The sequence below is a fragment of the Apteryx mantelli genome, chromosome 19, assembly GCF_036417845.1.
Source record: "Apteryx mantelli isolate bAptMan1 chromosome 19, bAptMan1.hap1, whole genome shotgun sequence".
Taxonomy (NCBI): domain Eukaryota; kingdom Metazoa; phylum Chordata; class Aves; order Apterygiformes; family Apterygidae; genus Apteryx; species Apteryx mantelli.
The window spans coordinates 13749186-13767587 of record NC_089996.1 but is presented as its reverse complement, the minus strand read 5'-3'; the positions used below and the strand labels follow the sequence as shown (position 1 = coordinate 13767587).

Sequence of the window (18402 nt, the reverse complement as noted above, 5' to 3'; positions counted from 1 at the left end):
TCTTGTTCCGAGTTTTAAATTGGCTTATCTAACCAATGAGGCCAAGATCCAAGCCTGAAGTTCCTCAGCGACATTACAACACAGTCGATGAACAAGCCAAAGTGACCCAAGGCATGTATTTTAGTAAGAGATCCAGGCTTGGCCAATCCCAAGGTATTGCTAAACACCGTGCTATAACAAAGACTAGAGCTTTCATTTGAAATTGCTGAGAATCCTTTCAGAATTTGCACTGATATCTAATTGCATTGATGCAATTTTAAAACAACAGCTTGCCCAATAAACCTTTTATATTATTTCTCAACAGACATTTCTATATTCACTTCAACTTCCTGACTAAATTCATTACCAGTGAACCTTTACCTTTGGTGGTGACTGCTGCTGTTTGGTGGTATTCGCTGAATGCTGATGTCGAAGAGCCCGGGGGATAAACTCAGGAGCCAGTGGGTTCAACACATACGTTTTCTTTAACTCCAAAGCTTCCAACTGAGCTTTGATCTGTTCAAATGTGATACCGTGAAGACTTTCATTCTCATGACATAGGGCAATAAACCTTTCCCAAAATTTCCTATGGAAACAATTTTTAGAAACAATAAAAAGGAGTAAGACTTAATGGCTGTCGTTAAAATTTAAGAGGATTTTATATAACTGAGTAGAGTTTTTATTTCTCCTGTATGCTCATTTTACACACCAGGCCATCAATCCAGCAACTTAATCCACGCATCTGAATCCCATAGCCTAATGCAAAGCTCCCCAGTTATTTAAACTGGACATATGGGTCTGTCTGTGCATATCAGATTGCAGCACTGGGTCTACATCACATTTAGTATTAATGCCATGGACAGCTCTAACTTAGAATTTTTCCTTGAAGACCAAACACAGCAAACAATGCTTAAAATCTTGGAAAGCATGTGATTTATAGAATTTATTAAAGCTCAAAGAGTCACAGGGATTGCACAAGCTCCCAGTCCCGGAGGATGCCAAGAAGAGTCTATGAATCTAGGCAGGTCACTGAATTTCAGCGTCACAAATATCAAAGTTGAGATACACTCTCAGAACTACTCTTGTGAAACACGGACAGAATTACTTTGCAAAACATTGTTAAGACTGGGATGAAGTAAATCCCGGAAGTATCCTGCTTAATTGAGGCAGGAAATCCGAGATGTTGAAGGTAGCTGTGTACTGTACCAATCAGCCCATTTGTTTTCCGTAATAAAGGATGGGAAGGGACCAGTGACTAATGCTGCAAAGGTAGCAGGCTCTATTACTTAATGCTGCAAAGGCAGCAGGCTTACTCTATTAAGCAAGCAGGAGAAATGGTGTGACTCAGGTTCATTTTGTTTTTCTAAGTAAACGAAAAAGATATTTGAAAAGATATTTAAATAAGGTCTGAAGATAGAAAAAATATTGTTCTCTTTCAAAAAAATGAAGAGTAATGAAAGTTACTGAAAAAAAGGATTAAAAAGACAAAGATCTTAAATGTATGTTGATCCACTCCTTAGTGTCTCAATACAAATTAAAATTAAATAACTCAAGAAAAACTCCAATACTTACAGCTAACAAAAAATTGCTAACAACCCAATACTGCTTTGTACGCTACAAGATGTCGAATAAAACTTAAGGACAACATAATGTATTTCCACTACATATAAACAATTTGTACAGAAACCAAGATAGTAATGGTGTTTGTCTCAGGTACCTTCACAGAGCTTTACAGAAAACAGTAAAGCTCATTTTGTAGGTATCACATCAATCCACACACATACAAGTGCTCTTTAAAAATTAAAGATTTTGTCCTAATGAGCAAGAAAAAATTCTAGTTGACTCTTCAGTAATAAAGTGAGGCCAATAAGGGAGTCTGTTACTGCAGTGTTGTCTCCCCAAAACCTGTTAAATGAGAGATTGCTATATACTGATTTTAATAGGAATGTCACATTTGCTGAGTGGCTGTCATTTTTGGAGAAGAAGGAATATCTTTCTTGCAAGAACACGGTAATGTTATTGATGTATTTAACAATCCAAAGCAGTTATCCCTCAAAGCCCTGCTGTGATTTTATTCTGTTGTGATTTTATTCAGGCAAACAATGCTCTCTTAAAACTGAGTATGCAAGATGGCCCCTTCTCTGCATTTTGCCACAGGGCAAAATATATCTTGCAAGGTTTTAAGTAAGGATTTAAAACCAAAATGAAATATTTCATTGGGATGCTTTAATGATGGAACTCCCTCTGATTAATCAATTCAGTCACCAAAGCTACTGCCAAGTACCACAAACCCACTGAGACTCACAGGCTTTTGGTTGAAGTGCCCCAAGCAGTCTCCCTACGCATGGAGCGCTTGTACTGGGGTGTAAGAACAGAGAATAAAATACTGCTGTCTGTGTCTTACAGGGTGCTCTTGAGTTTAACGGGAGTGTCTGCCAAAACAGCCCTGTCGAGTCCGATTGTAACACACGCAAACGCAATGATTACCCAGGGCGTACTTCACAGAGCTCTCTACCACCATCATCACAGATTCTTGACTCATTTTGACAGGTATTAGAATATTTATAAAATTCAAGTACTCTAAACTTTTTTGAGGTCTGCTTTTCCTAACGAAATGTCACTTCTTTCAGACTTCTATACTCCTGCCGTACTAAAAAAGAACCATCTTTCCAGTGTGCCTGAGCCCCTCCAGCACTATTTTCAAAGAGTGAATATTCAATTATTCAGTGAAACAAGACAACGGTGTATTAAAAGCAAAGCTTGAGATATGTCTTAATAAAGCTCCAGTGTTGCTTGTTTCTTAATTATCTTTTTGTTGTATAATTTTGAACAGACTATACCTAAACAGCTGCTGGTCCTAGAAAGGCAGACTGAATCCCTAACTGCCAAGACTGCAACTTAGGTACTCTACTGATAGCCTATGCTTTTATTTTAGTAAGGTTTTGCATGCCCCATTGGAGCTACTTTGAAAGAGCCACTTCAAAAGATACTTCAGAGAAACCGCTGAGTCCCCGCTTTTGAAAACTAAGTCTCTCGCAAGTATCTAATCTAAAACCCTCAACATTCAGACTTACGTGTAAGTGCAAGAGATCATCTTTTCCAGTGGGATTTAGAGAGGCTAAAGGAAATCATCATTCTCCAACAAAAGCGGTATTTAGACAGATGGAGAACCCATAATGGTCCTAGGTACTAACTAGGGAATCCTGCTCCCTGACTTTGGTAACACTGTGCATCGTGAACCCCAGCATGGGAAAGACAAGTACAATTTATCAGCTAAAGCCAATTTCCGTACAAGCAGTAACAGAAATCTTGGGCAGCCTCTGCAACTAAGTCGTGCATCTCTGCAGCTTGAGCCAACGAACTGCAGACTGCAGCAGCCGCCCACAACAGACACTCATCATCTGTGGATCTAGTGCTCAGGAGCACAGAGCTTTTGCTGATCAGGGAGTTACATCCAGGTCACGTCTAAAGACCAAGCAGATAACGGGGAAAACGAAATAAAAGCTCAAGTGGTATTTCTCTTTTAATAACTTGTTACTAGCACTTTAGATCAGATTACTATATCAATGTATAGTTATATTCTCAGGGTGGCTCAAGCAGGTAAGTTAAACTCAGGTTATATTTCATAAACACGGTAAACAAAAGTTTTGATTTCCATTTGGAATTTTCAATTCTAATCTTTGAAAACCACATCCATTTGCATTCCAATAAAGGAATATTGCTCAGAAAAGTGGAAAACAATGTAGATATAACAACTGACTACTATGTATTTTTAGCTCTAATATAATAATGCAGTCTGTGCAGCATTTTCTCTCTTCCAGAAACAAGCCTCAGGCTTTATCTCTGATCATCGCAACATTTCAGCTCTTCCATCGAAAAAGAAACCTTTGAAGAACAAGTACTCGGTATCCTTAAAAATCAGTGCTTACATCTCTTATCATTTTTCACATTTCTTCATTTAGGTCTATAAAAAGTATTTTCACTCAAATCCTATAGAGTTTTTTCCTAGGTTCACAAAGACATAAAAATATATAAACAATGGTTTTCAGTCTTCCACTGTCACATAACTGCCATAACATTCAACTTAGATATACTACATTACATCTTAAATTTCTCTGAACTCTAAATTATATATTACTTTTATTTCTATATAAAATTATACCAGGTATACTGAAAAAACACCTGAAAATAAAATGAAGGGTCTTCAATTGTTACCATCAAGTTCAAATTAAAGCGTTAATAAATACATAAAAGAGCTTATCATTGAGCAGGTGGTAGAGACTTCACCCTTTTTCTTTGTAGGTTGTTACACATAGTGACAATGCGACTCTGGATAAGAAATTAAAAAGAGAACAAAACAGAAACAAACAAAGCCAGGCTTGTCTACCCTTAGAGGATATTAAAATGCTCTGCCTCCCAAGGGTAGCGGTTTTCTTCACTATCTTTGTAAAAAGTTTCCCCTCTCTTGCCTCTCAGCAAGCCCTTCTAACCAGGGGATGGAGCAGCCCTTACACAACCGCATGCTTCCAGCTCCCGAGGCGGCTGGTAGACAGCGGCTCAAGAATTCCTGCACCACCCAGTGACACTGCTCATCGACACGGGGCTACAAATGCCTGCTCTGCTCGAGGCATGAGCTTAAGCAGCACGCTTTGGACAAGATGCAAGCCTCTGCAAGAGCTGGGAACATAGCTAACACGTTCCCGTCTTTAGGATAATTCTGTGGATATATATTTGAGGAATTTCAATTGCACTATACATTTCTTTTATGGATTTACATGTATTGTGTCTTATTTGGCACCTAAAAAAACATCCATGAGTTTATTAAATCCATCAGATATACATAAATGTATGTTTTCTAGCATCCTGAGTCCGGATTAACTAAGAAACATATATAAAGTACCTGCATCTTCCAATGGAACATAAAGCAATAGGATCTCCCACCACAGCTACCAAGGATTGTGCTCTTGTAATGGCAGTGTTGAGAAGTTTGTAATTAGACAGAAAACCATAATCCAAGTCTTCTGTTGAGTCCTCCAGTAACTGCTCTTTCCTTTTAATTGGTGTTTGCTTATGTTTGCATGTATGCCGTGTTCGTACTGTGCTGAGAAACAAAACTCTAAACTGTTTTCCTAAAAAGAAACAAAAAATAAATGTCTGAGATAATTTTAGCTATTTCTGCTAGTAATACAATCAGATCACTGTACTTGCCAGACAGAGTTCGCACCTGGATATTCCGAAGAATTGATAACTACCCTTCACATAAAGAGCTTTATGCAAGAATAATAAGATTTAAAAATTTTAAAAGATGCACTATAAATAGCATTTTCTATTACAAGAGTATCTCTTCTTTAAAAAATGTATTTTTCATCTCAATACTAATCACTCCAGAACTTTCTGAAATTCTGATTATCTTTATAATGTTTCCATTCAGGCAATAACAACTGTTGTATTTATTTTTTCTACTATGAAAAAGTTGTTCTGCACATTCCTGTTTCATATTTTAGCAACTCTCCCAAACTCACATGAATTCAGATACCTACTATGAAAGAACAAAACAAACCATCTCCTGTCACTCAGCTACTTACTTACCCTCCTTCATATATTATTGACTTAACTGCAACCTAGCAACAGGCTGTGCCTACACAAAAATTCTTGTGTTATCAGTGTGATCTCATGCACAAATCCCTAAGATTGCAGACCCCTTTTTGCAGAGTATTCTATAAGTGCAAAAATCAACAGAACATTTTGAGGCTGAAGCCTTGTCGCACTTTTATTTGGAACTGTTTTCCTCCTTACAATAAAAATATATCAGTTTTCACTTTTTCCAGTAAATCAATTTACTTTTGAAATAGGCTTGAACTTAATTTTGAAAAAAAATAAATCTTACGTGCATGAGTTTATTGTTTTGGTGTTCTATGTCGGAATACATCTAATCAGCATCCATGCCAGTTTCATTTCGATATCCCAGTTTTACAGGCTATGTCACAGCTCTTATTCCAAACACTTTAAGATTACTTTAGCAACTTTTCCTTAATTGGAACAGTCATACTTTTGATTTCCATAGCAGATCTTTTATACATATAGCTACTACTTACCCTGAACATTCAGCACTCTTTCTACACTGACATCAGACAGTCTTTTTTTCCGAAGCTCAGCTCGAATTCGGAACACTTGATCAGCGTAAGGTGTTACAACCCCTATACTGCCATCATCCAACTTGCCCCAGGCAACCGGCCATTTTCTTCTTAATTCTTCAACACGCTCTACTACTTCAAACACCTTAAAAGAAAGTCAGAAGTCTTAGAAGTACACTTGACTGAAGGTCCTTCTTTGATACGGGATGAGAATTTGAATTTTAAAGTTCTAAAATATTTAAATGACATAGAATGCATTAGTATTATTGCTTATTGAGTAAGGTTGTATAATACTATAGCAGTAACAGTAGGATCATACTTTATCTGATTTTTATAAGTAAATATATTGCCTAAATAGGGATTTATTTTCACCATGGATTTTCTATACATCATCTGAGAGTTTGATAGCTCAAGAAAGATAGACCAGTGTGCAGTCACTTCCCATTCCAAAGGATGCCACCAAGAGTTACAAGTTATTCATCAGCTGCTAGTTCCTGTCTGAAATACTATTAAGTGTGCTACCTGAAAAGACTAATTAGTAATAAAAACTGAAAACCTCCTTCTGTGAGGAGATGGGCTCATCAAAGCGACTCCTGCAAGATGTGCCAGGCATAGAAGCTTCTACTTCAACATACTGCATGGAGATACTGCAGTGTAGAAAGTATTTCTGAACAACTTTATGGAAGGTTTTTTTATTTTTTAAACATGTATATTGTTATTTAGTAAATATTTATTTAGCTATTTAAGGCATGATAACTGATCGATATAATTTTCTTTAGCATCACAAATGTAAGCTCACTCTCTTAATGGAAGCTCGGCAGACAGCCCTCCCTGCAAGAACCCCAAGTATTCTCAACGTTCTTCTCTTCCCTATTTGTCCACTTATCTTTGACAGGGGCAAGAGAGCATGTTAAAAAAAATGCAGTGTTTTTAGCTTTTATATTATCTCTTCTTCAAATTTGTAGGCTGGGACTATAACTGCCGATGGAGAAATATTTCAAGAACGTTAAAAGTGATATAAATTGCAATGGGTATACACTGTAGTATAAAGGAAAACAGTTCTTAAGCGAGATTACAGAATACAAAGTCTGAAAATCAGGACCACCTTTCATGAGAAATTTATCACAAGAGACCAGATTACCAGCCAGATAAACAGGCAAAACTGCTGAAAATCTGTTGTTTCATGCTGACTTCTTACTATCCGAAGATCTGGTTATGAGATACACATCCTCACTTACAAACTGAATATTAACTGGGACAGATTATTGAAAAACTCAGGGTGTTTTTTAATTTCTAGAGAAATAAATGAAGCAAAAGAAGATCTGTTAATCCCAGGGAAAAAAAAAAACACAAATACTTTATTTTGAACATTTTGGATTCTCAGAGTGCAGTGAAAATATGTGGCAGTGTTTGAGCAAGTCCTGAATATAACTTCACACATCACACATTCCCTTATTTAAAAGCCAGTTCTATTGACAAAGGATGTTAGAATAAATGTCAGGATCTGTAAAAAGTGTAGCACAAAATATATTTTGCAGATATTTTGGAAAGTTTTTCTCAAAGCACATAATTCTAACCATATATGCAGAAGCTAATACCGTGTAGGGAAAGCACAGAATTAAGACCAAAAAGGGAAAGTGTATTTTCCTGACTAATGCTTAATACAGGCACCACTGAACCATAAGATGCCCTAACGCAAATGTTCATTAAGGGTCAGACAGCAAAAATCTCCCTCATCTGAATTTCAGTCTTTCATATTGGTGTTTAAGCAGCTGTTGTCCTTCATTTCTGCCTGTAGCTATTAATGACTCACAATTTTCAGACAGCTACTGGGCCACTGAAGATATTTTAAGCTCTTCCACAAGTCTTTTTTTTTTTTTAATGGAAAAGTCATACAACTACATTAATGAAAATAGTCAGATGCCTTCATGTTTTCTCAGTGATGCATCCAAAAGTCTTTGGCGGCTCAAATACAACTAAACTAGGAAGAGCTTCTTATTTAAGTAGATATGTATAATAAAATAAAGAATGCATAACTAGTGCAGCATAACAACAACAAAAAGGTTAAAAACTGTCCATCGGACAAAATGCATCATGGTCCACAAGGGGTAGACGCAGAGCTCTGCAATACTTCATAATGAATATTGCTGCTAAACTGCAAACTAACTTCAGTTAAAATTCCTCATCTCATAAGTTTAAGAAAATTTAATTTATTTTTCCATGTTTAAGCAAATTAGTGATTTTTTTTTCTTTTTCTTTAAATGTGAAGACATTAGTTCAGATATCCTTTTGGCATAAAAATGGAGTTGGCTCAAACGCCCATAATTTGAGGTGACTACAGAAAAGCAATTTTCACTACAAAAATTATTGCCAAGTCTGGTCTTTCTTTTTTTTTTTTTTTTAACTGAAAGGCAGGAATGAGAATAAAAGTCACTTCTGAAGAATATCCATAAATGTGAAACAAATATTGTGATAATTGAACAAATTCACTGAAAAAATTCACATTTATGCATGATTTGTTAGACATTGATCCCAAACATACTTAAGTAAACATGAAATGTTATTCCAGAGGGCTCCCATCTGAGTGGGAACATTTCTACAACAGTCAAAAAAAAAATCTAAGTTTTACTTTAACCTACAGTTATTTTCAGTTGCTAAGATACATTCACCAGACTGTCATAAAAATTAGCAGGAGAGATATCCTGAAGAATGAAACTGAGAGAACTTGTAAGCAGCTTGCAAATTGCAGAGAAAAAGATGATAAATTAATGAAAATGTTTACTACAATTACAGTGTTCGCTACTCCATGTTTAGTTAACTCCATGTTCCATGTCACTCTCTCCTATTGGAGGACAATTTATGGCCTCTACTTAAACTAAGCATAAGCAAATAGATTTCCAAGGCTGTTCAATTAACAAGTATATATTTGTGACATATAAAATCCCAACGTGTAACAAATTTTTAAGAAAATAGTCAAGGATAAAGGCAAAGAAGAGTTACCTCTGCATTATTGTAAAATGCTGTACTATTTTTTTCTTGCACATCTTCTCCACGTGCCGTGAAGAAAGTCAAAGGGTAGAAATCTTTGTGGGCTGGCTGCTTTCCACTTGCCATCAATTTGCCTTCATAGAAAAGTTCAGATGTGTAACTGCAACAAGGCAAAACAAAATACAATGGGGACTCTCCAAAGGATCTCACTGATAAAATATGCAATCACAAAATACTGCACAAGGAAACAGAACCACTGATCACTATTCAGCACCTCCAAATGATTTCTCTGAAGGGGTATTTCCGCTTGACAGACAGAGACAGGGCAGAAAGCACTACGTGTTTGCCCAACAGTCTTCCTACAAAGGCAATGTTTTCAGCTGATCTACAGCTCGACAAAGCTACTAACAGCATTCTCGCTAGTGTTTCACTCGGAAGGTCTGGTGGCTTGAAACTGGGCAAAAGGAAAATTTGGTGTCAGGGACTTGTTATTTTTTCCCCCCAGGTCGGCCGGACTATGGGCCTGGTTACATCAGTTAACACTTGCTGGACTTGGAGGATAAACTCGCTAAAGATTTCATGTGCACTAAGTACAATCCAGTTCACGGATTCAGTGTCCAAGCAAGCTCTTCCTCCATGGCAAGCTATACTGTTACTCATCAGAAACACGACCAGGATACGTTTCCTCTGCTGGCACGTGGGCACGACAGAGGCTGGCTGACTTAAAAGGAAACATGGCAAGAACTAGTTTTATGGTGAAGAGCAGGAGGAAAGAAGACAAGCTGGAATGAACATGGAAATTGGAACAAAAAAGCAAGAAAGAAGAGACTGCATACTCCTATCACTAGTACATGTTCTTCTGATGTAGCTCAGTGGAGGTGGCAACGTGAATACAGCCTGACATGAAGACACCAAACCTAGAGGACTGTCCCATCACCAGGCCCACTGACTTCTTCCAGGCTTCCAATTATTTTAGCTGTAATCTTGGCTCAAGATGTAAATAACTGGTCACAGAAAAGCCAAGAAACTGATCTGATATCAAATTACTGTCAAGCAACTGCAGCTCACTGCTGACCAGAGCTGACTTACATTGAACAATCTTGAATGAAAAGAATCTGCAACTCATCTGTGAAATGAGTTGTAGCAGTCCACTACCAACGAGCAAAACTACCAATTTCTTCTGCAAGTTAATCCTCAGTAACGAGGTCTCACTGAACAGTAAAACCCCATTTCTACAAGGACTGTTTTACTAATTACAGCTCCAAAGTCAGACTGAACTAATGGCTTGTTCTTTCCTTAATTTCCTTTGGTCTCTTTACTTCAGTTAGGTAGATATGATTAATGAGACCACCATGAATCATCATCTTCCACTTATTTCTGTCATAAGCATCATGGTCCCATGTGTCAGCGGAAATTTCACACTTAAAAGAAAATAGACTTCACACAATCTCTTAAATGGACCACCACGAGAGCATTTAGCAGGTTTCAGTTCACCCAGTAACATTTTTCAGTTGAATTAGGCACACGGGATTTTGGCTAAACGGCCAACTCTCCCCAATGGTACTTTTGCAGTTCTTACCTCATTGTACAACATAGTGGATCTTTTTAGGAACTCACTGTCTGATACTTCAACTGCAGAAATGAATTTTCATGATCTTTCTGAGGCAAATTTCATGGAAATGATCTCTAACCAAAAGCTGAAACGATCCCTTCCCTTTCAGATTCTCTCTCTTTTATAATTTATAATTTCTAGAAATGTATAAGAAATTTAGCAACACTCAGTCTATAATTACAAAGTCCAGAGGATGAAGAGAGATCTTATGCTGTGTAACAAAATACATTATCTTTTCCCTCCCCAGTACACTTAAATATTTCTGCTTTTGCTTTGAACACAGTGATAACCTAATTAGTATGACTGGATACCAACACAATATTCCTCAGTAAATATTTGAACAAGGACTTAAACTTTAGCATTTTTCCCCATGACTGCATTTATTCTTTCTAGCACAGCTCATGGACGAGTTCATTACACTAGCAGCCATTAGTTTATCATAGCATAAAAATGTGAAATAATTGATTAATGTGTCTTGAAAGAAGTAATAAAAAAAAAGGACAATATGAAAGAAACATGCCCAAAATTTGACCTACTTTTTTTTTCCTGTTCATAGTTATTCATCCATATGTTCCTTATACTGCACTTGGCTTATTTGTTCCACTAAGAAAATACACCCCAGTAATTATTCTAAATTTGAAGCAGTTCAAAGAAACATAGAACCAACATAATATACTGTATAGTGGTCCAAAAGCAAAGACCAGCTCTTCTTTGGCTTAGCACGCAAGTCTTGCAGCCAAAGCATCCCGCCCTGAATGAGAGGTCTGTAATACAATTGCCTAACTGTCCCCCGAATTTCTGTTCTAGGAGACTGAATTTCAACTTAGTAACACAGAAGTACCCTGCTAATTAACTTTGAAACAACCAAAATTTCACCGCAGAAACATTTAATACTCTTCGTTCAGCTGTGCTTGGCACAGAAACATCAGAGCTGTTCACTCCAGTTCACTCACGCCAGTCAAACGGAAGCATGATACAGTGAAAAAGTTCACACCTACTTGATGATAGCTTCATGGGAGCGATAGTTCTCACACAGCAAGATCCTGCACGGAAATTCAGCAGGGTAGTGCTCATAGAGCCGATCAAGCAATGAAACATGAAGGTTTCTTTCCCTGGCAAATTCACTGTAGACAAAAGGACTGAGCTGTAATAGACACACACATACAAAGAAAACGTAACTAAATATGCAGACTTAGAATTTCATGCTCCCAAGATAGGTATTTTGCATCAAAACAAACATGTTCTGTGAACCAAGAAATCTCACTTTTAGTGTTTGTCCATAACTGGAGGATGTATATCTATGATTAATTTTTTTGTAATTATTCCATAGAAATGCACATTCTTACTGTAAAAGTGACAAAAGCCAGCATGCTCTTAAAGGAACAGCAAAACACTCAATAACTATGTCTAAATTTTTCCTTCGTGGCTTGCATAGATCAATAATTTCAGTAAAGCAGAGAGCTATATGACCAAAAAATACTGTTTTGAATGCCATTACACAGTTACACAGAGGATCACTTTATGTTTTACATAGTTAAATTACTACATATCAGAAAATAGAGAAATTTGTAACATGGTAAGAAAAACAAACAGTCAGTCACTGGAAAACCTAAAACCTAGCTGTCCTAGCTACTAATACACTAAACTACTCTTGGGCTTGTTTAACAACAAAAACACCATCTATTATGGCAAGAAAAATGCAAGGATGATAAGGATGATAAGAAAACAATTTTAAAACATAATTAAATTTTTTTTAAAGTGGAAATTAAGCAATCTATTTTGAACATACCATCATTCAGAATTCTAAGTTTATTTTGTGTTTCACTTCATTTTTCTTTAGCCCCCAGATATATGTTAGTTTTGGAAATGTAAATACTGCACACTTCATGTGTGCATCTATGAGAACTTTGTGAGAACCTAAACTATAAAAACAGCTCTTCACAGATGATATCCTGAGACATACAGGCCAGAGTCAAGGCTCTAGCCATCCAATTGGGGGCTCATGAGATAAGAGTTCCAACCTCTTTTATAAAGCACTTTTGAGCTCTATGTATAAAAAGCACTATGGAGACCTTGGGATTACTGTATCATGACTGCAAATGATCCGCTAGTATCAAATCACAGCAGTGGGATGTACAGACTGAATGTAATGTCACAGAAGAATCAAAAAGCGAAAGGAAAAAAAAAGATTTCATGGCAAGACCTGAAGAACCATATGTATGACACAGATGAGAGCAGTGGACGGCAACCCTACTCTAAGTTAATTACTATACCAATGCAAACATCCATTCCATTGCCATTGTAAAATGCCAAGAAAATTGAAGGCAAATCTATAAAAACAAATAAATCTGGCCTAAACCAATAAAGCAAGTAAGACTGAATTTTCCAGGCATGCTTTCTCATGCCTGTTAGGCTGCAAAACCGCACGCAGAATCAGCGTTTCAAACTCCAGCAACTACCAAGCAATTCCTAAGCACAGCACAGTGGTAAAAAGGCACCGCTTAGCTTCAGTTCCCTGTTTATTGCTTGTTCAAATCCTTACCAGATGATGAGGCCTTTAATACAAAACACTTGTCTAAATCATAAAACACACTGCCTGTATCCGTCAGTTCTTTTAGAAATCAGCATGGACTACGGGCCAGAAAAAGTAGCAAGAACTTTTACCCTGACTATATAAGCAACCATCCGCACCATCTTACACAAATAATATCACTTGAATTTTCCTTAGTTTCCCCATCTATTATATAACTGGTAAAACTTATCTACCTCCCTCTTTAAAATGAAGTTTTACTTAAATATAGTCCAGTGGCCGACTGGGCCTAAGTCTCTATTCTGTCACAGATTTCCTACATAGCCTTGGGCAATTCACTTTCTTTATATATTCCTGTACTGTAAGATGGGGATAACATCGTGCTCTTACTTAGCAGAAATACTGAGTCTGGGAGACAATGAGGTATTCATATAACATAGAAATTTGGATGAGATAAATACCCTAAATATATAAATACATACACTTTCTCTGATGACAGTATCACACAGACTACTTAAAAAAATCCTACAGCTCTTACCTGCATATGGTCTCCAGCCAAGACAATTCTTGTATTTTTATTAGCTAATGCTAGAGGCATAATAGTTTCACACTCCATAGCCTGTGCAGCTTCATCTAGCAGAATGTGTGTGAAAAACCCTGTAAAACAGAGATACCAGCAAATAAATGAAACTGAGATAAGATAAAATAAACAGTGATAACAATACAATAATTTGTCTTAGGAGTTTTATATTCTGAGTAACCAAAACTAGACAAAAATTCAGTATGGCTTATCCAAATTAATTTCTAGCAACTACTAGAAACCACAGAAGACAAAAATTTGCAAGCCCATCAAATGGCCAACAATGGTCAACTGAATGCCAATGATATTAGCAGTAGCCCACAGATTTATTTCTTTCACCTGATATATCTGAATCAACACAAGTGTTTTACCTAGATCTCTATTCATATGAGAAGAAAGAAGTCTCTTGGGAGACCCCTGCCATAGGTTTCTCAAATATGATTTTTTTTTCCATCAGCAGGAGTCTTGAAGAGGTTTGTACAATGACCAAGAAAAGGACTCCCTCATGTACCTGAGTCCTATGAACTATTTTGTATGTTAAAATTCCCATTAAAGTTGCACGCACACCTGAGCACTTTGCTGGTTACGGACCTTAGGTAATTTGATGAGGGGGGGGAAGGACCAGAAGTTGAAGGAAGATTCAAATTCAATCTTATGATAATGTTGGATTGAAAAGTTTTGCTTTTGTGGGAAAAATTCTATGCACCGGATAACATGCGCATGAAATAACTTGGGCCATACTCTGAAGAGACTATTTCAGATATCTAATTAAGAGGCTTATATTTTAAGAAGTATAAGTTCTGGATAGTTATAGGAGAGAAATATATTCACATATTGGTAGACATTAAGTTTGAAGGCAAACCATGAGAGCACTTAGTGCACTTCCCAAGTAAGATTATATACTAAAAATATAATAATTTTCTTTGGAAAATATGATTTCTGTATACTTAGACACATATTACTATGACAAGACTATACACAGCCCATTTCTAAACAAAGTAGTAACTTCTATCTAAAGACTTGAAAATACTTGCTATGAATTCCATATTAGTTTTATCTATTGCAATGAATGCCTAACTGCAGCTATAATAAGCTAACTTTAACAATTTCTGTAAAGAAGTTACATTCTCCAAAAAGCAGATGAATTTCATGTGGAGATCAAGAAACCAATAAACTCTAAGCCGCCTCTGCCCCAATTAATCAGTCTAAGATATTTCAACTTAGAAAACAACCTAGAAATATCACGTTAACATAGCATGAGTTTGTATGTGTGGGAGTTGTTTGCAAAGCTAAACAATTCACAAAACAAGCAGAAAGCTCTGTGTGCTTATGCTTACATGCTCCATTGAGTAATGACCTTAATGAGCATAATATTCAAAGTCAGAATCTCAAATAGAATTTTCCCTCTTGGATCTCAGAAAACACCAGACTATAGATAGTACTTCTTCTTCATTTAATTACTTCCGTTTTTAAATAAGAAAGAACAGAATAAGGAAAAGCTAATTTGAATGCCAGCAATTTTACAGCTTTGTGGTAAACAAAAGCTTTCTTGCAAGAAAATGGAAGACCATTTTAAGACAGTCCCTCATTTCTTTCTTCATTTTTGAACAATTCAAGGGGCAGAGAAGAAAGAGAAGGAATACTGTCACTGAAACTGGTAAGAGGAAGATACTTCTTAAAGGACTTTAAGGACATTTCTTGTTTAGAAATTATCTCACCTGGTTCAAGATCCAGTTGACATAGATACTGTGATGTATTCAAAGTAACAACTACTACTCGTTGCTTAAGAATGTCTTCCTTCTGTGGCATCTGAAAGGTGGAATGTGTGCTTGAAATCAAACAGTACTGATGCACAACTGGGTGGACAGTCTTTACCCAGCGATTTCTGAAATATACCCTAGAAAAGAAAAAGCAGGCTTATTTTCTATGCAGTTCGAACACTGAGACAGCCTAATATTGCAAATGCTAAGATTCTGTTTTCTGGTAAATAAAAATTAGTCTTTAGGAAGTAAAACATAACTTTATGAATTACATGCTAAAATATACTAAAATGTCTCGGATTATCTTCCATTTGCTGCAGTGCAATACTACATATATGGAAAGTTACCATGGATTAGATGACACATGAAAATCTGAAACAATTTCTTCATATGTTTGAGTTTGTGACCTTCATATCAATATATATTTCATTTAAAATTCAGGGTACTGATAAATTAGAATAAATATTTCCTCAACTGAAACATAAATGTCTTGGAACCAACAGCGCTGCAAAGACATTAATGAAATCCTGCACTTCCTTTTACACCTACTATATGTCTCACAAGTTCTAAGAATCAAACAGGAAGGATATTCATCTGGTTACCATGAAGGACCACAGTTACAATATACTGCATAAAACAATGAGAAGACAGTGCCAGAAAGGGTAATTCTCAAGGTCTAAAATATCAGAAGTCAGAATACTGTCAGCAAAAGGTTGTATGTCAAACATCTTCCCAAGACACTTAAGAAAATTTTAATCATCACATCATGAGATCAGTGCTGATTTTTTCTTTAAAAGTGATGTAATGTTATGGCCAGTCTATTTAAAGGGAGGAGGAACAGAGAAGACAAAAGGCTGTGACCCAGAAAACAGAGTACATATAGCTCCAGAGAGATATACAGAAATATACCAAAGGGCACCAGTTGAGCATCTGGATAAAGATGTCAAAGAACTTCTCTACATGGTGTTCCTCAAAAATATAATCTGAATCAAGCAAGAATTGTGAATTTAAAGTGGAATTTTTAAACTACAAGAAACTACTGGTAAATATTCATATTCTGAATTAAAGTGATTTTAATGTAACTTATTTCCAAAGAAAATTAAGATGAAATAGTTTAAACTAATTTCAGTTCTGAATATGAGATTTAATTGTTTATTTTCTCTATTCATTATATATTCAATTCAGATTAATTCTCCTGCATGCACAGGAAAATATCATTTCATTAAGAAGTATTTGGAAAAAAGTAATCATGTACCTAAGTGAAAACATGATTGCACCGGCTGGAATGTGGATATTCTATCTTATGTCCACCCATGTTTGAAAACTACAGCTCAGTTCCATATAATGTGAGAAAAACAATCTTTAAGGTTATAACAAATTTGGTTTATGAAAATACAGGTAACAACATTCCTTTTGGACAATAAGCACAAAATTAAATGCAAAGATGTGCAAACGCACTGCAGTATTCGGAATAGCTTTTTAGTTCAAAACAGCAGAAACCAGAATGGACACTCAGTAACCAAATGTAATTCCAGCTGAGAATGGATTCAGTGCAGAAGGAAGTGATGTACCCGAGTCATTCTACGATCAAGACCCTTCTAATGTTATAAACATATTTCTTACCAGTCATACTGAAACTTTATTTGATAAACTGTTACTACGTTAATGCGACAACATACAAGGTATATAGCCCAAGAGCTAGAGTAGGGGGGTAGGAGTAAGACAACCCCTGTTCTATTTATCCCAGCCAGTCGGTTAGCTTTTGTAGATTCAGTTTCTCGATCTTAACTGAGGACAATACCTACCTTCTCACAGGAGTACTGTGAGGATTAATGAGTTTATTGTGATTTTATGTTTGTAAAGCACTTTGAGATTCTTGGATGAAAGGTGCTATTGAAATGCAAAATATTATGGTTATTAGACATTATTATACCATGTGCTGTCTTTTATTACACAGATTCAACTATGTGTGACTCACAGATTGGCTGACAGCATTTCAAACTGTATTGCTGCTTACCCATTAATTTCTTTTATTTTGATGTGAGATCAAAAAACTACCCCAGAGCTATTATTCACCACTGGCATAAGAGAACTGACAGATGCAACTAGTTGGAAAATGTCGTGATATAAGTCAGTCTAATATTCAACAGCATACTGAACAAGGGGTTTCTTCCTCGGGTACCGTATGTGTTAATAAAATCTCCTGTACTTTCATAATTGTTAAGTTTTTTTCTTAAAGCTAGATGAACGCATTACAAAAATATATTTAACCTACTTAACATGAATCACAACATTTCATCCCCTGCATTTTTGTGGACTTTATATTAGCAGATGATCCAAAGAATGGAGCAAGTTCTCAGCTAACCTATGTTTCCATCAACTTCAAAAATTATGCCATAACAGAATTTGGCCCAAACATTTCTATTAAATGTTAACCAATTTGAGTCTTTCCTACTCTTCCACATGTTGATTCCACTGATAAATTTTCATCAGAATACCAATCTGCACAATGGACTATTTGCAAAAGAACAAATTTGTATCAGTAATTAAGAGTCAAAATCATTTCCTTGGTCATGTTTCAGGCAGGGACTGCTCCTGAGTGACTTAGGAAACACTTCCAAAAGCCACTAAAGGGAGAGTCTAGAGACAGAAGCTCTGAAGGAGGCTAAACGGAGTTCGATTTCCACTCTGTATCCCACAGAAGTAACTCCTACTTCTCATGACAACAAGGAGTCAATGGGAAATAAATTTACATTCTCCAAGACTTTTTCTGTCCTGAACTGGAAAAAACACCCCTCTAGTTCTTGACAAAAAGGCCA

At 36.3% G+C, this 18402-nt stretch overlaps 1 protein-coding gene across 6 annotated transcripts in view; it reads right to left on the bottom strand.

Moving 5' to 3' along the window:
- The window catches only part of HELZ (helicase with zinc finger), a 92119-nt gene that overhangs the window by 19670 nt on the left and 54047 nt on the right, over window positions 1-18402 (bottom strand). For all 6 annotated transcript variants that reach the window (XM_067308108.1, XM_067308110.1, XM_067308111.1 and 3 more), the window contains 7 exons: window positions 15542-15720; window positions 13782-13900; window positions 11712-11857; window positions 9114-9261; window positions 6075-6258; window positions 4880-5108; window positions 361-565 (listed from right to left, as the gene is read on the bottom strand). In XM_067308108.1, the coding sequence (XP_067164209.1) occupies window positions 361-565; window positions 4880-5108; window positions 6075-6258; window positions 9114-9261; window positions 11712-11857; window positions 13782-13900; window positions 15542-15720 (1210 nt within the window). The remainder of the gene's footprint in view (window positions 1-360; window positions 566-4879; window positions 5109-6074; window positions 6259-9113; window positions 9262-11711; window positions 11858-13781; window positions 13901-15541; window positions 15721-18402) is intronic.